This window comes from Parathielavia appendiculata (genome assembly GCF_033297405.1).
Source record: "Parathielavia appendiculata strain CBS 731.68 unplaced genomic scaffold N657scaffold_1, whole genome shotgun sequence".
Classification (NCBI taxonomy): Eukaryota; Fungi; Ascomycota; class Sordariomycetes; order Sordariales; family Chaetomiaceae; genus Parathielavia; species Parathielavia appendiculata.
In genome coordinates this window covers 2,686,739-2,707,253 of record NW_026944220.1, presented here as the reverse complement: position 1 = coordinate 2,707,253, position 20,515 = coordinate 2,686,739, and the positions used below count along the sequence as shown (strand labels likewise).

Sequence of the window (20,515 nt, the reverse complement as noted above, 5' to 3'; positions counted from 1 at the left end):
GCTTCTCACCTTCCACACTCCGCTTCTCACCTTCCACACTCCGCTTCTCACCTTCCACACTCCGCTTCACACACCACCATGGCCTCGCACCGTTCCCCCAACTACAACGAGGTTCGGCTCCATAACTACCTCCGCCACTGGAACCGGACCTCGGACCTCGGACCTCACCGAAGTTGACCGCGACGCCGTCGAATGGGCTACCGAAGAGGAGCGGCGGGCACGGCAGAAGAAGTACGACCAGGTGGCGCGCGACTACTACGACCTCACCCCGCCCATCTTGGAGCAGGGATGGTCTCATAGTTCCACTTCGCGCCCATGGTGCCGGCCTCTCTGTCGAGGAGAGCATGATTGCATACGAGAAGCTGTATGCCAAGATGGCCGGCCTCAAAAAGGGCATGCGCGTTCTGGACCTCGGATGCGGCGTGGGTGGCCCCGCGAGAGTCATCGCCGCGGAAACCGGTGCCAACATCGTCGGCCTCACCAACAGCGACTAGCACGTCGAGCGCGGTACTGCCATGACCAAGAAGGCCGGGCTGGACCATCCCATTACGTTTGTCAAGGGCGACTATATGGTGTGCCTTGTCTTCTTCTCCTTCTCTTCTCCTCTCTTAAGATTAGACTAACAGACAAGTTAGAAACTGCCGTTCCCCGACGAGTCCTTCGACGCCGCGTACTCCATTGAGGCGCTGTGCTACGCCCCCAACCCGATCCTCGCCTATCGCGAGATTGTGCGAGTGCTCAAGCCCGGCGAGCCCTTCACCCTGCACGACTTCGCCATGACGGAGAAGTTCGACGAAAGCAACCCGGAGCACCGCAAGGTCCGCAACTGGATCGAGTTAGGCAACGGCATGACCAAGCTGCCGTGGGTGCCCACGATGCGCGGGGCCCTCAAGGAGGCTGGTAAGTTGTTTCCCCAAGAGATGGGTATTACGAATTCTCTGCTGTGTTGGGAACCTATGCTAATCCAGATAAGGCTTTGAACTCATCCGTGAGGAAGACGTGCAGCTCCGCAGCGCGCCAATGCCCTGATACTACGCCCCCCGCCGGCAACATCCGGTGGGCCTGGAGGACACCCGGCTGGGCCGACTTCTGAAAGGTCTTCAAAATGTGGATGCCGTTCCGCAACATTGTCCAGAACATCTACCGGCTCCGGTACTACTTGGGCCTCGAGCCCAAGGAGTCGTCCTCACTCTTTGACATGATGTGGTACTGCCCCAAGGGCTGTGCCACAGGCGCCGCCATGGGCATCTTCACTCCCATGTATTTGTTCGTTTGCGAAAAGCCAGCAAAGAAGTAGGTCTGAGGGGTTCATCGAGCGCTGGTCCGGTTTGAGAGGGCTTCGAGGGGAAGTCTCATGGGGTTAGGGTTAGATATGTGTTCATTTGGGTTCATTTTGCCATCACTTTGTCTCGGGCCTCTTGGCGCGACCTTGATGTCTCCGAGTCGACTGCTAGCATGTGCCGTATGCCATCTGCTCAACAAAGCCTCTTTATCCGCCCCCGATCTTGCCCTGAATAAACGGCCAATCAACTATGGTACCACCATCCGTGGTACAGCAGTAGCAATCCATTCGCTTGTTACGCGGCTCAATTGGCCGATAATACATACGGAGATACCTGTTTTTGTTTGTTTGCTTGCCGTGCCCTGGTGGCACCCGCTGTCCGCTGCCACTGCCCGTCAACATGCCTCCCTACCGAGACGGCCCGTTTGCATCCTCCTCCCGACACAGCTCGAGTCGAGACAGGTGCCAGAGTACACCCAGGATGTCGCACGAGTCGGGGTCCTCCGTGTCCACCACGAGCATCGTCTTCGACCGCATCGGCGAGCGCGTTGCCGCCGCCAATGAAGCCGCTCTCGAGAAGCGCCTCCACGAAGACGACGACGATGCCCTCAAAGACGAGCTGACTAACGATGACCTCGAGACCGGCCCCTTCCTTGGCAACGGTGACTCCAGCAGAACCCAACATGGTGGCAATAAGGGGCGCGAAATGGACCGTGGGCTGCGTAAGGCACTCCTCATCGTCGCAGGTCTGCTGGTCTCTTCCTGGGTCGCCGGCCTCGCCGTCTATGTCGGCACGGAAGCCTACAAGTCTGCCTCGGAGTTTGGTCACGACCCTCAAGCGACTGTGTCCCGAGGATCGGGAAAGGCCCTGACACTGGACCAGGTTATGGGCAGCTTCTGGCGTCCTGAGTACCGCTCGATACAATGGATTGCTGGGCCAGAGGGCGAAGACGGACTCCTGCTGGAGAAGGATGTTGGCAGCAAAAGCTTCCTCGTCGTGGAAGATGTCCGCGCCCAAAACGCTGCTGCTGCGCCTGCCTCAGCTGGCGCCCCCGTGGCCGAGGCGAGGATCTTGATGGAGAAGAGTACCTTCGACTACGGGACCAGGTCATACACGGCGGTCAACGTGGTACCCAGCAGAGACATGCAGAGGGTGTTGGTCGCAACCGACTTGAAATCAAATTGGCGCCACTCTTCCTACGCCGCCTACTGGATTTTTGATGTCAAGACGCAGACTGCCGAGCCCCTAATCCCCGGTGAACCGGACGCGCGCATCCAGCTTGCTCAGTGGAGCCCAGCAGGCGATGCCGTCGCTTTCACCAGAGACAACGACCTGTACCTACGCAAGGCCGGCTCCGACATCTTCGTCCAGATTACCAAGGATGGCGGCTCCGAGGTGTTCAACGGCGTTCCCGACTGGGTCTACGAAGAAGAGGTGTTCTCCGGGGCCAGCGCCACATGGTGGTCCGAAGATGGCAGCTACATTGCCTTTCTGCGGACCAATGAAACTGGTGTTCCCGAATACCCCGTCGAGTACTACCTTTCCCGGCCCAGCGGTACCAAGCCCAAGCCGGGCGAGGAATCGTACCCGGAGACCAGGTACATCAAGTACCCGAAAGCCGGCGCACACAACCCCGTTGTCGAACTCAAGTTTTATGACGTGGTCCGCGGCGATGTCTTCTCGGTGGACACGTCAGGCGGCTTCGCCGACGATGATCGTTTGATTACCGAGGTAGTCTGGGCCGGCAAGCAAGTGCTGGTCAAGGAAACAAACCGGGTCAGCGACGTCATGCGCGTTGTCTTGGTGGACGTGGCGGCGCGCACGGGTAAGACTGTCAGGTCGACGGATGTCAAGGCCATTGATGGCGGCTGGTTTGAAATCACCCATCAGACCAAGTACATCCCGGCGGACCCGTCCAAGGGGCGTGAGCATGATGGCTACATCGACTTGATCATCCATGATGACGGGAACCACCTCGCTTATTTCACTCCGCTGGACAACTCCGATCCTGTTATGCTTACTTCTGGCAAGTGGGAGGTTGTCGAGTCCCCCTATGCTGTGGACCTGGACAAGAATGTCGTCTACTTCGTGGCAACCAAGGAGTCGTCGATCCAACGGCATGTCTATCATGTCAAGCTGACTGGAGAGGGTCTAACTCCGGTGTCTGATACCTCTGCCGAGGGCTACTATGCCGTTTCATTCTCGACTGGGGCTGGCTACGCGCTAATGACATATCAAGGTCCGGGCATCCCCTGGCAAAAGGTCATCAGCACGCCGAGCAACCCTCACAAGTACGAGCACACCGTTGAAAAGAACCATGATCTTGCCGATCATGCAAAGAAATACGAGCTGCCCATCAAGATCTATGGCACCATCAACATCGACGGCGTGGACCTCAACTACGTCGAGAGACGGCCGCCGCACTTTGACGAGAGCAAAAAGTATCCCGTGCTGTTCCAGCAGTACAGCGGGCCGGGCTCGCAAACTGTGAACAAGAAGTTCGGAGTCGACTTTCAGTCCTTTGTGGCTGCGGGGCTGGGATACGTCTGTGTCACCGTCGACGGGCGCGGGACGGGCTACATCGGCCGCAAGAACCGCGTCATCGTCCGCGGCAACCTCGGGCACTGGGAGTCGCACGACCAGATCGCCGCCGCCAAGATCTGGGCCAAGAAGAAGTACGTCGACGAGACGCGGCTCGCCATTTGGGGGTGGAGCTTTGGTGGCTTCAACACGCTCAAGACGCTCGAGCAGGACGCCGGCCAGACGTTCCGCTACGGCATGGCCGTGGCACCCGTCACCGACTGGCGCTTCTACGACAGCATCTACACGGAGCGGTACATGCTCACGCCGCAGCTCAACGGGCACGGCTACGACACGAGCGCCATCACAAACATCTCGGCCCTGTCGCAGAACGTGCGCTTCCTGATGATGCACGGCGTTGCCGACGACAACGTGCACCTCCAGAACTCGCTGACGCTGCTGGATAAGCTGGACGTGAACGGGGTCGAGAATTACGATGTGCATGTTTTTCCCGACAGCGATCACAGCATCTACTTTCACAATGCGAACCGGATTGTTTATGACAGTGAGTCCCGTTCTCTTTCCTTTTCGAGTCACATTAAGAGTGGGTGGCTGACCATACTGCAGAGCTGACGAGCTGGCTTATCAACGCTTTTAACGGGGAGTGGCTCAAGGTGGCCAACCCGAAGCCGAACGGAACCAGGAGTAAGCGTCAGCCCGAGGCTTGATAGACTGACTGGGCTGAGGCGGCGTTGCGAGGCATTGGATGGCGTCAGGCGTCTAAGATGGGTATTATTCGCGTTTTGGTATATGATTTGGTATGTCGCAAATAAGCAGATTTACACAAGTCCAACTCCGTTCGAAGCGAACGGGCTCGAACTCCTCTGGTCAAGTCTCGCCCTTCCCATCCCCCTCCCGAACCGACCCAACCGTCCGGAATTCATATTTCTCCCCCAACTCAGAGGTTGATCAACTGCGGATGCGTCTCAACCGTATCGTCAACCTTCTCGATGATGGCGGCCGTCCCGTAGGCGCACACCTGTGCGAAGCCGCCCAGCTCGCCGGCGTCGAAGCGCAGGGCGATGACGGCGTTGCCTCCGCGGGCCTGTGTCTCGGCGACGATTCGCGAGATGGCGTCGTTGCGCGCGCTGTAGAGCTGTGTCATGGGTTGTTAGCCTCAACGTTTACCCCCTTCCATAGTTGTGAGAGAGGGAGGGGGGAGGTAGGGAGGAGAATATACCATGTTTGTGAACCACCTCAGCTCGCCGCCGGCCACGCTCTTTAATACCATGCCCAGGCTCGCGGCCCAATTGCGCGACCGCACCGTCAGCCCGTAGACGGCGCCCAGCACGCGCACGACACGGTAGCCGGGCACGTCGAACATCGTGGTGGTGATGACTCCATTTGTTTCGGTGAAGCCTTTTGGTTCATCCGCAGTTTTTCGTTCTTGTTAGCCACAGTGTTTTCTTACTTTTAGAAAGGGGAAGTTGGTCGGCGTAAATTGAGATTGGTAGGCAGTGTATACATACAATGCAGATCTGAGATTTGAGGCGGGATCTCGGCGGTTTGCTCCTTGGAGTTCATTGAGAGGCGGTGGGAGTGGGACATGGTGATGCGGTTTGTCTGATCGACAACAAGCAGCAGTAGCAGAGCTTTTGAGAATCAGAAATGTTGAATGATCAGATCGGATTATAGTAAACAGCACTGCTTGGGATAACACTCGAGTCGAGAGAAGCTTGGTAGCGTTCTAAGTGTGAGTTCATGTTGGTGCTCAGAATCCGGCTTTATATACACAAAAGATGCTCGGGAAATGACGGACATGTATTATGCCTCGCATCCTTAGTGCCTTCCACTAATCCCTCATGATGTCTCGTGCCCCTGACTTACCTTCGCCATCTTCTCGACGATGTGAAGTCGTTGGAGGTGCCAAGCCACAAGGCCGACTTCCCGTAGTTCGCCGTATTTCGCATTCCGTTTTCATTGGACAGGAACTGGGCAGCAACTTGGCTCAGCCGAAGCCAGCCACCGACTGTGGAGCCTCATAGCTGTGGCACGGCCATGCGCTCGGCTGATGATCGGCGTCTTACGCTCGGGACTCGGCACCGCCATTGGCGCCAGGGCAGGTTTGTATGTGTGATATCAAGGAGAAAGCTCTTGTGTTTGGTGTTTGACTCTTTCCTCTTCTTTTTATCAAGTGTTGGTAACAACAGTGGAAAACTGGAACGAGGCTGTAGGCGGGACAGGCGCCTAGGTACAGTGGGGGGCCAAAAGTATCCGAGCACCCCACCTCAATTAAACGCGAACTCAGCGCGTCGCGACCAGTACGGTTTCTTCAACCTTCCACAACTCGACCAAATGAAGCTCAATTTAAAAGATTTTGCGGGCCAGCTGACAGCAAACCGCAGCCGGAACCAGGAGTTATCGCTCGGGATTCATGCCGCAATGTGCACGCTGGTGGCAGCTGGAAAAAGCGAGCGGTTCGTCGCGGGCTTGTTTCGCGTCTCTCCGTCCACGGTACACTACGCCATTGAACACTGGAACAAGAACCACACCTTCGAATCCAAGCCTCGCAAAGGCCGGCCCCAGGCGCTCACCTGAAAGGAAAAGCGGTATACAATATTGCTTGTCAAACGGAATCGAACTCTCGCTAAAAAGGCGCTCGTGAACGCTACAGGTAAGGTCGTCTCCTATTCTACGATCAAACGATGCCTCCGCGCCAACAAACATGCGCAAGTGGAAGGCAATGAAGCGGATACCCCTTTGCAAGGAGGTAGCAAGGGATAGGTATAATTTCGCATGCGATTGGCTTGAAAATATTGAGGAAATCTTGCAGGTTTGTCGTTCTAAAATTGACCTGGATTTCTTACCCGCTAACTGTTCCAGACTATGTTCTCAGACGAGTGTTCTTACCAGAATAGCACCTCCAACCCGATCTCCTAGGTGTTCCGTTTCCCTTCTAAGAAGTTCGATAAGCGTTTCGTAAACCTTCAAAACCATGTGAAGGCGAATATCACTATCATGGTCTGGGGAATGATCTTCAAGGGGGGGCGGAGCGAGCTCATCGTTATAGCCCGTGACGACGATGCTCCTCGGAAGGGGTATACAGCTAGGTCGTATCAAAAGGCCCTCCAAGAAGGTCTCATTCCTCACTACGACGAAACACGGCATTTCCAGCAAGATAACGCAAAGATTCACGTCTGTAAGTCGACCGAGGAGTGGCTCCAATCACGGGGAATCTCATAGATCGAATGGCCTGCACACAGTCCCGATTTAAACCCGATTGAGCACGTCTGGGCTGCTCTTAAACGGAAGCTAAGGAAGTTGTTCCCTGATCTCTGGGAAGTAAAGAAGAACACGCTGGATATCAAGTACTTTACCGAGTGTTTGCGGACGGCATGGTGGGCAGTAGAACAGGATGGATTGACAAGCTGATCGACGGCATGCCACGCCGCTTGGCCGCCGTGAAGAAGGCTAGGGTGCTGGTACACAAAATATTAAAGCCCTGCACTTGGCCATCACTCAGATACTATCAGTTTTGCGCTGTGATATGGTTGTGTGAAGTTATTGTTGGATAAGGAGGGACGATGTAAAATGTGGGAGGTCGGGAAATGTGTGGTGCTCGGATACTTTTGGGCCCCCACTGTACTGGCTCTCTGCTGCCACGGTCTGCAAGTCATTTCGTTGGAAATGACTCATCAGGAGAGACAACATTGTCAGCTAAAGTGTTGGTAATCGTTTCAGAAAGCAATCATCCTACTTCTAGTAGCTACTGCCTTGTCCTATACATGTCCGGCCGTCAAGACTCGCTTGAATGCCAGGCCGAGACGTAGCACAGTAAATGCACAGAGAAAGCAGGGCTCCACAGGGCTAAATCAGCGAGCTTAGGACTTCTCTCTCCCAATGGGGCAAGTGGGTCAGCGGCGCCGTGTGCCCGGATACCCCACCAATCCAACACGGAGAGTCGGAACGACACTCCCGGGTCTCTTCAAGAACAAGCATTCTGTCAGGGTCAAGATCCCGCCATGTAGAGTTCCAACGAGCTGTCTTCGGCTTGCGATGCCGCTCGCCAAACACATGCCAATTCAGCCGGGGCAGCTGTGGCCACCGTTCCGCTGCCCTGGTCCCAACCTCGAAATGGTTAATAAAGGTGCCATCACTTCGTCGAGACGTCCCTTTGTTAGACACTTGACTTGACTGGTTGTTGACCTGGAGCTGGACCCGACGCAGACCTACACAATGCATTCCGCAACTCTCCTCGGCCTGCTTGCGGCCGCCGTGACAGTATCGGCCCGTGCATGCTCGGGCTCCGGCGCCAGCGAGATCAAGTGCCCAATCGTATTCGACGGACGCGTCAAGACGACGACGCAGCTCACCGACTTCGACAGCTCCTCGACCTCGCAGTTCAACCCGGACTACGTCAAGGGAAATAACTTGAAGTGGAGCGACATCGTCAAATTCCCCAACACGGCCAACGCCCACTTCGACAACGCCACCTACAAGCCGTTCGAAGTCACCATCAGCGACCAGAGCATCTTTCAGACCCAGTACGGGTTCCGCCGCGCCGGCCTGCTGTTCAATGGCGACACCAACGAGGGCAGCCCCGGGTCCACGGGCGTCAAGACGATTCACTTCAGCCTGAAGTGGGATGCCCAGCGCGCCCTGAACCTGAGCCACGAGTATCTGCTGGTGTGGCACGAGGCCGCTGATTACAGCTCCAACCAGTTCAACTTTGAGGCCGGCGCCATCCTGGGCCAGGCGGGCCTGCCCAAGGACACCTACAAGTTGCTAGACCGCAACAACAAGCAGGTCTGGTCGACGCCCATCCTCAAGAAGGACTGGCAGAACTTTGCCGTGACGCTGGACTTTAACAAGAAGTGCGTTCTTCCTTGTTTTGTGTGACCGAGCGGGTAACTAACAGACTTGCAGCACGCTTCAAGTGTACTACTCCAAGGGCAACGAGCCGCTCAAGAGCGTCACCAGCCCCGTTTCCAACAACAACGCCGGCGACGGCCAGTACCAGATCGGCTTGCTCAAGAAGCCAACCGGCACCGACGACGTCGTCAACTCGGGCTACCAATCAAACAACCTCAACGAGGGCCTCATCTACGGCAGCCTGTTTGTCGAGGACAGTGCGACCGGTTGTGTTTCAAAGTAAGAGCCGGCGGTTTGCCGATCAATTTTCGGAAGCTGAGTCTCAGAATCACAATTTGCTAGTATAGAGTGTGTCATCGGGTTATATAAATAACCACCACAATCCCAACGCACGTCACAGAGTAAAATCCCTTGCCATATGACCCTCACCATCCCATCTCCGACAATGCACTATACCTCACCACCTTCCAACCTTCACTGGCCTACCCCTCTCGCCACATAGCTAATGCGCAACCCCCTGATACCTCACGGCCACAATTGAGGGGCTCTGCGGCCCGTCATACACCTGATGCGCCATGATCTCCTCCGGGCCCTCCCCGACCACGGGTAGGTATGCCGCGGGAAAGTACTGCATCGCCATGTCGTGCGTGTGGTCGTCCACCTGCCGCGCGATCCGGAGGTATGCCCCCGTCGAGTGGTGCATGACAAAGATCGAATCGACCGTCGGCGCGTTGGGGTCGACGTCCTCCCCTATGATGAACATGAACCAGACGCGGTCCCTGGACGGCGCAGTGCTGTCGTCGTTGTGCTCCGAGTAGCACCACGTTTGTGGGATGGTCGTCAGGGTGTGGGACAGGGTGGTGCCGAGGGCGAAGCAGTGCGAAGTTTTGGCGCCGGGGTAAGGGCGGATATGGAAGTTGATGCTGTTACACAGTGGTTGGCAGTGTTAATTCGGCGGGGTATTATATGGGTTGCGAGAGCTAAAGGGGGTGGGGTGGATAATTGGCTACGCACTAATTCCGCTCGCTCATCACCACTTCCTGGGCTTCGAGGTATCTCACGTCAAAGTCGAAGACTGTGTCGATGATGTCGGGGAGCGGATTGGGCGGTGGCACGCCCGCCGGTCCGCTTAAGGGGGAGAATGCCGGCCTTGGCGGAGGTTATGAGTGATGTAATAGCAAGGACGGCGTGTGGGATCATTGTGATTGCGCTTTTTGTCCTCGTTCTGCTGAGTTTCTGGGACGCCGGACTGTTAAGACCCAGGCTACTGGATTGGCCAAGCAAAACTGGACTGGTGATGAGAAACGAGGTGGACGAGAGCACTCGATATCGCAAGAACCAAAGACCTGAGTTCCCAATGGCGGTTCCGATATTCCAACTGCCATTTTGGTAGCACCAAGTTGCTGGCACCGGAAGCAGACGAGCAGCGAGGTCGCAAAAGGTGATTTGAAGTTGAAGCTTCTCGATGAGCCTTCCCTCTGTGAGGGGGTGTCTGCTTCAAGTCCCCAAGGAACAACTCAATGCTGAAACCGAACTTGGACGGTGAACTTTGAAGCAAAGAAACTGGGAAACGCACATCAATTGATCTACGGTATCTGTCCTTTCAAACCTCATCTTGCATGGCCGACACTTGGCTGCTTATGAAGCTCGAGACAGTCTAGACATACCTGCCAGACAACATCATCAAAACACACGCCGAGAGGGAATGACGCCTGCTATGTTGCATGGGGCCGGGAGGCACCACAGAAAAGAGATTGAGACATTGCTCGCGAATGATGTTTGAGTCATTGACTGACTGCAAGCTGGGCCACAATGCTCTTGTCTCTGTTACGCAGCACATCCAGAACTCTGACTCAAGGTACTGACTGACACCTTAGATCGACAAAGTCGCAGAAAAGAATACTGCAGGCGCCAAATATCTGAAAGTTCGTCCAACCCCCGTCCCTACAGCAGTGCTGCCATCGCCGGCGACACCGACCCGAGGTATGTGTTGCTGTGGGCAGGGTTTCGGCATGAAAAATAGACATGCAGGGCGTTCATCTCATCCGCAGCCGGGCGGCTCTCTCCGCCTTTCGAAGCGGGAGTTTGTGCTGACTGGCCGATGTCCTCCTCTCACGGGTCGAACCTGCAGAAGTAGCTTGCCGGTCCACCGCCAACTCACCATTGACCGCTGATTGGCAAATTTCCTGGCGCACAACGCCCGGCCGCGGCTAGAAAGTCGGTTCCTGCCCAGCCCTCCTGGATTTTATCTTTCTCTCCTTCTAATCCTTTCTCGCGACTTTACTTGGTTGTCAACATCTCCCAGCAGGAAACCGGCCCGATCTGGAGAGCGCGGTGATCGAGTGGATCCCGTGACTGCCCTGGTCTTCGGTTCAGGAGTGACCAGAGGTCCGGACCAAGGGCCCGCACCGTGGTGTCGCCGCCTTGCGCTCGTTTCGGAGATCACCTCTGGCCCCTGTCCAAAAACGGCTTCTGCATCCTCTCTTTTTTGAAGTCACGGCCTTTTCTTTCACAACTTCGAGAAAACGACAGGAAAGCGGGCCTCATCATCCCAGCATTCCAATTACGTCTCAATCAGGCAGCAGGTACGCAGAACCCAGTTCAGACGGCGACGTAATCGAGTGGAGCGCTGTCAATGGCTGCGCCGCTACCCCTCTGGCGTCCCGAGTCGGCGCGGCAGATTTATTTTCATTCGTCCCCGAAACTGACACCCGCGTTTTTGCCAGATCGCACGACCAGACCTCCCCTTTGTTGTCGCATCCCTCCCCTACATCTGCCCGTAAAGCCAATTCCGTGCCATTGTTTGCCGCCGACAATTCTCACCACAAATCCGCAAGGTATCTTCGTCCTCGCACAAACCGTCAAAATGGCCCGCATCCAGATTCCGATAGACGTCTTGACGTCGCGCCTGAACCTCGGCGACCGCTTCGCCAGTATCCGATCCGGGTCATTGAGCAGCCGCTTCTCAAACCTGCGCCCCATCTCCGAGTTCCTCGACGTGAAGCGCGTCAGCAAACCGGCCAACTTTGCCGAGATGCAGTCGCGCGTCAACTACAATCTCGGCTACTTCTCCAGCAACTATGCCGTCGTCTTCACCATGCTTTGCATCTACAGCTTGCTCACAAGCAAATGGCTCCTCTTCGACGTCATCTTCGTCGCTATTGGCATGTTCGTCATTGGCAAACTCGAGGGCCGCGACCTTGAGTTCGGCCAGCAACGCTACTCGACGATGCAGCTGTACACGGGCCTCTATTGCATCGCCATCCCTATCGCATTTATCGGGGGGGTCCTCAGCACCATGTTGTGGCTGATTGGTGCGGGCGGCGTGGTCATTCTTGGCCACGCAGCTCTGTTGGACAAGCCCATTGACGAGGCTTTTTCCGGGGAGGCGGTCTAGGTGGTCGGCCGCGAGCTCCCAAACATGCGCCCCAATGGGGAAGACCATCGAGGCGCGAGAGGAGGACAGAGGAGGCGCGCGAAGGGGACGAGGAGAGGTGGTGGGAGTTCGGCCAGCGGGTCGTGGAGGAGCTGGAGAGTGATGATGAATTTGATACACATGGCGTTGGGTCGGCCTCGAATGCATTAGGTCATCGGTTTGTTAGTGATCCACTTCGATTCACGGGGATAGATTTGGGAGGTGGTGTTGGTAATGCCCGGCCACGGAGGGCATATGCGCATAAGAATGGGGAGGACGATGAGACTACGGACGACTCGGACCAGGACTCGGACGGCGAAGGCGGCGTTCGGCTGCCTTTGCTGGATTCCGAGGAGGAGGCACTTGCCGACGCCGCAATGGCCCGGATACGGCGGGCGCAGGCCAAGGGCAAGAAGGACGTCAAGCTGACCAAGGAAGAGCTGGCTGCGTACCAGCGGCGATTACAGCGAATGGAGGACGAGGAGCGCAGACGGAGACGCGAGCAGCGGGTCGCCATTCCGATATCCGAGCTCGATCCTGCCTCTCTGCGAACGCGGCTGTCAGTGGACGACGACAGGCCTCAACGGAACCCTTCGCCAGAACAAGGAGTGGACCGACATGTAGCTTACCCGCCAATGGGCTATTTTCCGCCGCAGCCGTCACGTAGTCGCCCACGCTCCAAGACCAATTCATCCAGGACTCCTAGTCGAGCCCCCACCGACCGGGAACAGAGCTCGTCTCCATTCACGTACACCTACGTCCGCGCAGAGCAACCTGCGACTCTTCGCCATCCGTCTGATCCAACCATTAGCAGACCGACCTCCGTTGCCGAGTCGTTGTCTGCCCGCAATGGCGGATCGCCCGCTTCGATAGGGGATCCCTTTCAATACATGACGGCCGGCGCGCGGACCTCGTACCATGCGGCCGCGGGATCTGTGCGGAACATGGAGGTTGACGATATCTACGCCAGTTATGGGTCAGGGACAGCTGGTGGCCCAAGTCAGCGGCTAAGCGGTAATCCTAGGGACGGCTCGTCCTCAAACGAAGACGACGATCGCGGTAACGGGGTGAGGGTCACTTCTGCAAGCGGCACTCGGCCTCGGCACCGAGACAGCGCTGATAGCCGCCGGGAACCTGCACCCGAACCGCGGGCATCGCGGGACCGAACGCCGCCTCCTGTCAAGAAGTCATCGGTTGGGCAATCGCCAGTTAATAAGCGCAAGTCAGTCTCGGGCAGCACCAGGTCGTCGGGCCGGCGGAAAGGGAAATAGTCAGCCAGTCATCCTCTGGGGTTTGTTTGAGAAGACTCCTCTGATGTAGTCGAATTTACTCGTCCCCCCCCCCCCCCCCCCCCCCCCCCCCCCCCCCCCCCCCCCCCCTCTCTCTCTCTCTCTCCCTCCTCTCTGGTGATAGGTACAAAGGTGGCTGGCTGGCGTCTTGCAGTGATAGACTAGTATTGCACTTAATTACATTTTTGGCACCCCAGCATTTTGCCCGCAAAGTTTTCGGTTTCAACCAGGAGCAAACCAGCCATGAAGCACTCTCAAGCCAATACACTGTCCCGGTACCTCGAGGTCAAAAACACTCGGGAACCCACAGGTCTTCTGCCCGGCCCCCGGCGGAAGCCATCGGTTCCAAACAACGATGCCAAACAAACCACAAACTAGTGATTGAGTCAACGCTGACTTAGAGACGGGATTAAGGCATTCATCTTTCCAGACCTTTGTTTCCTCCCACTCTTTACTCCCCTTCTTCCTCCTTCTTCCTCTTTCTTCCTCTTTCTTTCTCCTACTCATCCTCTTCTCAAACAAAGACAACAGCGAGAACCGACATGGCCGCTTCTGTCTTGAAAATCTACCCGAAACTTCAGGCTACGGACCCCAGCCGGCCCAGCCTGGCCGACCTTCCACTCGAGATCGTGCTAATGATCATTGAGGACCTTCTCGACTCGGCGCAAATCATCATCATTGGCACTTCGGGCGAAGAGAAAGAGAGTCCTCGGACAGGGCGAATGGAACAAGAATTCACCTTTCACCCGCCGCCTCTCCACAAGCTCAGCGCAGTCTTCCGTCTGTTCCGCCACATGTACCGCCGCTCGCGGCTTACTCTGTGGGGTGCGCACCCCCACCCCAGCAGCCGCTCCTACGACGTGAACAAGACACGCGACATCTTCTACGTCGAAAGTGTCTCTCGGAGGAGACGTCGGCGAGTACCACCTCAGATCAAATTTCAGGTTGGCCTCCGTCTTCCGTGCGGCGTATTTGCCGGAGCCAACAGAATCGCGACCGAACTTTCCTTCCTCGACATCAACCCGTTCTCGCCCATCCTTACGCTGCGCTTTCCGTTGAACGCCCGACCAAACTGCAAGGAAATCTTGTTTCTTTATCCCGTTAGCGGCTTGGAAAAAGCCAACATGAGCCTGACTCTGATGCGGCCTACAGGAGAGGACGTGAGGGTCTGGACGATGGTCAATGGGCGTAGGATATGGTCATGTGGAATGTGCCAGAAATTTCTGATCACGTTTGCACGAGATACTTCTGGATCGGACGTGTCCACGCACGGTGTCGGGGCAGTCATGGTGGATGAGAGAATGCTTGGGGGACCCCATGTTTCCCATGAGGTATTCGTCATGATTCCAAGTAGGTGGCCTGGAATGATTCGGCTCTGAGTCCGGGGGACTTGCGGATTGAATGACCGTCATATTCGCGTTTTCAGATCAACGGTTGTGATCTGATCAGGCTGCAAGAGAATCTGCACCTGGCACATCCAGCTGCAGTCGTCAATTGCACCATAAGGTAAATATGCCCCTGACGCGAGCATCGCTGACGAGCATAACGTGACAAAAGATGCGCGACGGGTCTAATATCTCTCTTGCGTGTACTTGCCTATAAAACGACCAATTCCCTTCCTTCACCCACTGGTCATTTTCAGTACTTGGCCTCGACATTCTTCCAACCTTGACTACATATCCACACACACGAGCACCAAGCCGCCATACACACGTTCGCAGCAAGAAGACTACAACAGCAATGGCTAGCATGGCGAATACCATTTCTACAAAATATGAGGCACTCCATGCTGCGGATCCCAGCCGACTCAGCTTAGCCAACCTGCCTTTGGAGATCCCTCTCCATATCATCGAGGACCTTTTCAAGCTAAGTTAGATCATCTTCATTGATATCTTCGTCTCATTCAGATCAGGGGATGTCCAGAAGATCATCCTCAGGCCGCCGCCCATGAACGGAATTGGCGGCGTCTGCCGCCTGTTCCGGCACAAGTACTGCAAGATCAGGCCAACACGCTGGGGCGCACATCTCTGCCCTGCCGGACCATACCATGTCGGCCTGAAGCGCGACATGTTCTATGTGCGGTTTCACCATCAAGACAGCATATTCGACTTGAGCCATCAACACTTGAACTTGGACGTTTACCTGGGGAAAGACGAGTTCGGCGGTATTCTGGACGGAATCGAGCGAATGGCGACGAGCGCATATTGCGTTTCGTATGAACTGGACCACTTCAACCCACCCGGTCGCTTGTATCTTCGGCACTTGAGCCCGCAGAGCAGAGAGCTCATCGTCCTGCCGCCTGCCTGGAGTTTGGAGAAAAATCCTGTTAGCGATGACGGACTGGAGCTGAACCCGTGCTGGAGCCCTTGAAGGATAACGACACTCTTGTGCTGGACGTGTCCCATGATGATGTGCGTTGGAGCGTTGAAAAGACATTGATTCTGCACCGGTTACTGTAACGCCGGGGGTATTTCCGCCGTGACGCCAGAACCCAGGAACAGCCAGAGTTATGGGAGCGGACTTGGCGGCTCTGTCCGTTGCCTGAGGTCAACGGGTTCGTAGTGGACAAGAGGCCATTGCATGATACGACCTGGGAAACTCCTGAGGGCTCCTGAGGCCTAGACTATTTTCGTTTCTGCCGTTGAGGTTGGACAGGAGGAGTACGAGGGGTTGGCAATGGATCAGAGGGAAAAGGGATGAGTAAGGGGGCTTCTGTATGACTTCTTGGAGTCTTGTGTTCTTGAGTGACTCTCCTATCACTCGAGATTTCAAGTCGTAAGTCTCTACATTGTCTACATATACTTCAATCCCGCAAAGATGTATGTAAGATACTTACCTGATCAAGAAGCCAAATATACGCGGAGTGATTTCCCAGACTGTTTTCCCGGACTGTGACTTAAGGTTCAAGCGTCCTGACCAACGTCCATCTCATCACGTTACAACAGGAGTTTCTTTTCTAGAAGATCCAGTCACCGAAACAGACTTGAACAGTACCGTCCGTGCTCCGTACAATCCCAGCCCTGGTTTGTTCGTTAGCGTCGCACATGGTGAGGTGGACATGGATGGAAATATTGACTCCAAAGGGGCCAAGAACAGGAGGAATGAAGATAAAAAGAGATCAAGAAGATAGATAGGTATAAAAAGGATGCGTAAGAAAAGAGACAAGAGGATAATATGGACGAAACTAAAGAGAAACCGGAAAACGAAGAAAGAATATCAAGAAGTAAGAGAAGATGAAGTTGTAAATTATCAAATCCCGTGCTAGCAAGATACCAAGCTATCCGTAGAAGTGTTCATTGACCATGTGCTGGACCAGTGCTAGCCGAAATAAGTTTAGCCCATTTCTTTCGCTGACCCATCAGAGCTGCCTGCCCGGTTCCTAGTTCCTGCGTCCGTCGCGGGGCAGAGCTTCGATTTCCTTCGCCAGAACACTCCCCAGACCATCGTCGCTCAACATGTCGAAAACGGTCAATATCTCGTCACCGTCACAGTTCAACGAGGTGCTGCAGGGCTCCAAATTGGTGGTCGCAGACTGTAAGTACAAGATCGCAATTCGGCTCCCTTCAGGCGTTTACCCCGCCAATGCTGTCGATTCTTGTACATAAACTGTTCATCGTCCTCATAGCTGATGTTCCGAGTTACAATTGCTGGCTACGGCGGATAACTGACTTGTCTCCCTAGTCTACGCCGATTGGTGTGGCCCCTGCAAGCAGGTAGCCCCAGTGTTCGAGAAACTCTCGCAGGACCTCTCACGCCCGAAACTTGTGACCTTCGTCAAGGTCAACACGGACCAGCAGAAGGATGTCGCCCAGGCCTACCGGGTTACAGCCCTACCGACCTTCATCGTCTTCCGCAATGGCAAGGTTGCGGACAAAGTCCAGGGGGCGGACCCCATAAAGCTCCAGGCCGTGGTCGAGAAGCTCAGTGCTGAGGTTCAGAACCTGAGCATCGGCGGCGGAGAATCGAGCGGCAGTGGTAGTGGCGGCGGCGGCGCCAGCTGGAGAGGGGCAGATCTTCCCCGCGGTTACACCGACATCACGGATCAGGTCGAGCTGCGGTACTGCGAGCTGCTCAATGTCGACCCAGACGGCGGAAGCGTGCGCGTGCTGTTTGACACGGGAAAGCCCAGCGCGCTGTCAGGAGGGAAGCCTGCCTCCAAGGACTGGGTCGAGAGCGACACTGACGAGCAGCTGCTGCTCTTCATGCCCTTTCAGTCTATGCTAAAGCTGCACACTCTTCAGGCAAGTCACGGAAGCGCACAGTGGGTGTGCCTGGAAGCCTGCTAACTCCCTCTGACTAGATCACGTCTCTCCCCCCTAGCGGCGACGACGACGAAGACGTCCCCATGCGGCCTCGGACGATCAAGCTCTTCACCAATAAACCGCACAATCTTGGATTCGACGAGGCGGAGGATTTGATTGCGACACAAGAGTTCGAGCTCTCGGAGGACGACTGGAATGCCGAGGGCACTGCCAATATCCCTTTGCGATTCGTCAAGTTCCAAAACATCACTAGCCTGGTTCTGTTTGTCGTCAATGGAGACGGCGATGGCGAGAAGACCAGGGTGGACCGGCTGAGGTTGATTGGGGAGACTGGCGAGAAGCGGGAGATGGGCAAGCTAGAAAAGATTGGCGATGAGCCTGGCGAGTAGGCGATAGCAGGACAGCCCCTTGCCACGTGCAAGAAGGGGGCTGGACGATGAATGATGACATTGTTGCAATAATGCAGATATGGCATTGATATGGGAAACATTTACGGGTCTGAAGCTGGCGTGGCAGGTGATGGCCAAAATGGCCGACCCTTCAAACCACAAATGCGGGAGGGAGACGGCTTTGATTGCACTCCTACTCCCATGACCAAGTGGTAAGGTGTCGCGTGGCAGGTAGGAGGCCCATGGATAAATGAAGCAGCCTTTCCCGAACAGCCCAGCTGGACACGACCTCAAATTCCAGAAACCGTGGAAACGGCACAAGCACAGGATCCGCGGCGCGAAACAAACTAGCCTCCGTCTCCCTGATTTTGTTAAGCGCATTACTGTGGAAAAGTTATGCGCTCTCACAACCAAATCGAGGTGAACCGCTTACAGACTACCTAGTTTCCGCTTGAACGGCGCCAATAATGACCATCACGGCTAACGACAGCAGCCCAACCAGGAGCCTCTCGGCAGAGACCGGATTGGCCCTTTTTACGCCCGCATGAACAAGAAAGAGTTATGTCCAGCAACCCCATCACCATCCAGCCCCTTTAGGGGTATCTTCTCGATGGAGTAACTGATGGGGACGCCGGCCTGCAATTATGATCGCTCTATTCCACATCTGACACGACGAGTACCATGGCAACTCCTTCGAAAAGGAATTGGGAATCGAAGCAACCGGGGAAGGTCATTGATTGATGTGGAAGCCGCACACCAAAACCAAAATCGAGTGAGAGAGGCAAAGGTCGATAGCTTGTGATCTTATACCAAGAAATTTTTTTGGGTGGGCCACGCCTGCGGAAGAAGTCATTTCCGAAACAGCTCCACTTAGCTGCCCCACATCACACCCGACACCGACCTTCTGCGCTTTGGCGTTGCATCTAGAACATGTCAGTGAAGCCTCGTTACAAGAACTGCTAACGGATACATCAGCTCGATAGGACAAACCTACTACGGGAGAAACTCATCCAACTCGACAACTTCCACTTTATCCCTATCTACTAATAAGACGCCCCATGTCACGGCACTGGACCGCCGATCCCTAGGTCACGTGGCACATTGCACTTAGCTTCAGGTTCATCTATCCATAGCTTCCTTTCCTCTTTATAGAGCTGTTGAACTGAGTGGGTTCCTTGGCACCAAGATTCACGGACTGAGCACTGATGTTCAATGCGAGACTCTCAGTCGACACAGATCCATCACAATGACGCAGTTCCTGCCATAAACGCCATATCATAGCACACTGTCTCTATATAAGGGGGGTAATTCCCCTGGGAGGATTAGAGAGGACAATTTTCTGTTCAAACAAGAAAGGGACATTCTGAGGCACCCTAACCCACTATCTTGATCCTTTATTTGTGTGGTCACTCTGGAATCGTGACTCCAATTCAAGCTTCGTTTCATACCTCAATCTGTTCAATACCATTTGGTTGATCTAAGCTTACTTGAGCATGTAACTGTTGGCTGCCCAACAAGAGCAACGCAGTTATCTTCAGACCTACTATGGTTCTGTGACACCCAAATTCTACTTTCTCTTGCTCTATAAGCAAGATGTATAGATACTATCTAGCGTTTTTAAAATAATAAAGTATATAACGTATATTATCAGCGAGTAACCTACATCAGCGAGTGACCTACATCAGCGAGTGGCCCAGCTTAACAAAATTAGTAGGGGCTGCATCTAAATATACGATAAGAAAATAATATCACTCCCAACAATTTTCTTATCAAATTCTGGCCTACAGCCCTGCTAAATTTATTAAGCTGAGTCACTCGCTGATATAGGCCACTCACTAATATGGGTCACTCGCTGATAATATACGTTAAGTTAATTTCGTAAAGCTGAAGTAGAAATAGTCGAGTTAGATAAGTTTTCATATTATCATTAACGTGATCCACCATTGACTCGGACACCCCATTGACTCGGACACATTTTCCCCCACCATAACCACCCAACTTCAACACGCGTCTCTACCACAACAATGTCCGACAGCTTCCCAGAAAACCGAGTTCTTCTCGCGATCAATGCGATTCGATCAACACCGCGCTTGAGTATCCGACGCGCCGCAGAGATATACAATGTCCCCAAGTCGACAATTGCAGATAGAATGAAGGGAAAGATCGCGAAGTCCGACAGCTATCACGGCCGTTCGAATTTGACGAAGATCGAAGAGGAGGCCATTGTTCAATACATACTCGACCGAGATTCGCGAGGGTTTTCGCCCCGGATTGTCGACGTGGGTGATATCGCCAATCTCCTGCTTCGGAAACGCGGTGCGCGACACGTTGGAAAGAACTGGCCAAACCGCTTCATTGTACGACGTCCAGAGCTAAAGACGCGTTTTAATCGCGTCTATGACTATCAGAGAAGCCTCTGCGAGGACCCTGCAATTATCGAACCATGGTTCCGACTGGTCGCCAATATGCGAGCGAAATATGGTAT

At 54.8% G+C, this 20,515-nt stretch overlaps 11 protein-coding genes across 11 annotated transcripts; 8 read left to right on the top strand and 3 right to left on the bottom strand.

Moving 5' to 3' along the window:
* Window positions 1–78: 78 nt before the first annotated feature.
* Window positions 79–1,297, top strand: N657DRAFT_660497 (S-adenosyl-L-methionine-dependent methyltransferase; the record flags this gene model as incomplete). The annotated part of the gene is made up of 7 exons (XM_062795051.1): window positions 79–91; window positions 174–291; window positions 344–440; window positions 495–572; window positions 636–900; window positions 974–999; window positions 1,097–1,297. The coding sequence occupies 7 exons, from the start codon at window positions 79–81 to the stop codon at window positions 1,295–1,297; spliced, it is 798 nt and encodes a 265-aa protein (XP_062652751.1).
* A 466-nt stretch (window positions 1,298–1,763) lies between these two features.
* On the top strand, window positions 1,764–4,531 carry N657DRAFT_608911 (uncharacterized protein; the record flags this gene model as incomplete). The annotated part of the gene is made up of 2 exons (XM_062790285.1): window positions 1,764–4,368; window positions 4,431–4,531. 2 exons carry the CDS (start codon window positions 1,764–1,766, stop codon window positions 4,529–4,531), a joined length of 2,706 nt encoding a protein of 901 aa, XP_062652750.1.
* A 230-nt stretch (window positions 4,532–4,761) lies between these two features.
* On the bottom strand, window positions 4,762–5,411 carry N657DRAFT_652518 (DUF74-domain-containing protein; the record flags this gene model as incomplete). Its single annotated transcript, XM_062794307.1, has 3 exons — window positions 4,762–4,959; window positions 5,044–5,222; window positions 5,333–5,411. 3 exons carry the CDS (start codon window positions 5,409–5,411, stop codon window positions 4,762–4,764), a joined length of 456 nt encoding a protein of 151 aa, XP_062652749.1.
* A 2,628-nt stretch (window positions 5,412–8,039) lies between these two features.
* Window positions 8,040–8,958, top strand: N657DRAFT_562575 (glycoside hydrolase family 131 protein; the record flags this gene model as incomplete). The annotated part of the gene is made up of 2 exons (XM_062788150.1): window positions 8,040–8,677; window positions 8,730–8,958. The coding sequence occupies 2 exons, from the start codon at window positions 8,040–8,042 to the stop codon at window positions 8,956–8,958; spliced, it is 867 nt and encodes a 288-aa protein (XP_062652748.1).
* A 16-nt stretch (window positions 8,959–8,974) lies between these two features.
* N657DRAFT_660493 (uncharacterized protein) lies at window positions 8,975–9,875 on the bottom strand (the record flags this gene model as incomplete). Its single annotated transcript, XM_062795050.1, has 3 exons — window positions 8,975–9,598; window positions 9,690–9,750; window positions 9,791–9,875. 3 exons carry the CDS (start codon window positions 9,873–9,875, stop codon window positions 9,178–9,180), a joined length of 567 nt encoding a protein of 188 aa, XP_062652747.1. The 3' UTR covers window positions 8,975–9,177.
* A 1,666-nt stretch (window positions 9,876–11,541) lies between these two features.
* Window positions 11,542–12,072, top strand: N657DRAFT_561034 (prenylated rab acceptor PRA1; the record flags this gene model as incomplete). Its single annotated transcript, XM_062788032.1, has 1 exon — window positions 11,542–12,072. One exon carries the CDS (start codon window positions 11,542–11,544, stop codon window positions 12,070–12,072), a length of 531 nt encoding a protein of 176 aa, XP_062652746.1.
* Window positions 12,073–12,467: 395 nt separating this feature from the next.
* On the top strand, window positions 12,468–13,361 carry N657DRAFT_563736 (uncharacterized protein; the record flags this gene model as incomplete). The annotated part of the gene is made up of 1 exon (XM_062788236.1): window positions 12,468–13,361. One exon carries the CDS (start codon window positions 12,468–12,470, stop codon window positions 13,359–13,361), a length of 894 nt encoding a protein of 297 aa, XP_062652745.1.
* Window positions 13,362–13,881: 520 nt separating this feature from the next.
* Window positions 13,882–15,183, top strand: N657DRAFT_639509 (uncharacterized protein). Its single transcript, XM_062791784.1, has one exon. The coding sequence runs from the start codon at window positions 13,922–13,924 to the stop codon at window positions 14,756–14,758; it is 837 nt and encodes a 278-aa protein (XP_062652744.1). The 5' UTR covers window positions 13,882–13,921; the 3' UTR covers window positions 14,759–15,183.
* Window positions 15,120–15,749, top strand: N657DRAFT_629969 (uncharacterized protein; the record flags this gene model as incomplete). The annotated part of the gene is made up of 2 exons (XM_062790942.1): window positions 15,120–15,249; window positions 15,292–15,749. The coding sequence occupies 2 exons, from the start codon at window positions 15,120–15,122 to the stop codon at window positions 15,747–15,749; spliced, it is 588 nt and encodes a 195-aa protein (XP_062652743.1).
* A 1,085-nt stretch (window positions 15,750–16,834) lies between these two features.
* Window positions 16,835–18,030, top strand: N657DRAFT_652514 (DUF1000-domain-containing protein; the record flags this gene model as incomplete). The annotated part of the gene is made up of 3 exons (XM_062794306.1): window positions 16,835–16,913; window positions 17,061–17,640; window positions 17,700–18,030. The coding sequence occupies 3 exons, from the start codon at window positions 16,835–16,837 to the stop codon at window positions 18,028–18,030; spliced, it is 990 nt and encodes a 329-aa protein (XP_062652742.1).
* Window positions 18,031–19,200: 1,170 nt separating this feature from the next.
* Window positions 19,201–19,547, bottom strand: N657DRAFT_639504 (uncharacterized protein). Its single transcript, XM_062791783.1, has one exon. The coding sequence runs from the start codon at window positions 19,474–19,476 to the stop codon at window positions 19,306–19,308; it is 171 nt and encodes a 56-aa protein (XP_062652741.1). The 5' UTR covers window positions 19,477–19,547; the 3' UTR covers window positions 19,201–19,305.
* Window positions 19,548–20,515: the final 968 nt, after the last annotated feature.

Excerpts from the sequence above, each read along its gene's own strand:
- N657DRAFT_639509 (XM_062791784.1), top strand. The coding sequence starts at position 13,922 with ATGGCCGCTTCTGTCTTGAAAATCTACCCGAAACTTCAGGCTACGGAC.
- N657DRAFT_639504 (XM_062791783.1), bottom strand. The coding sequence starts at position 19,476 with ATGAAACGAAGCTTGAATTGGAGTCACGATTCCAGAGTGACCACACAA.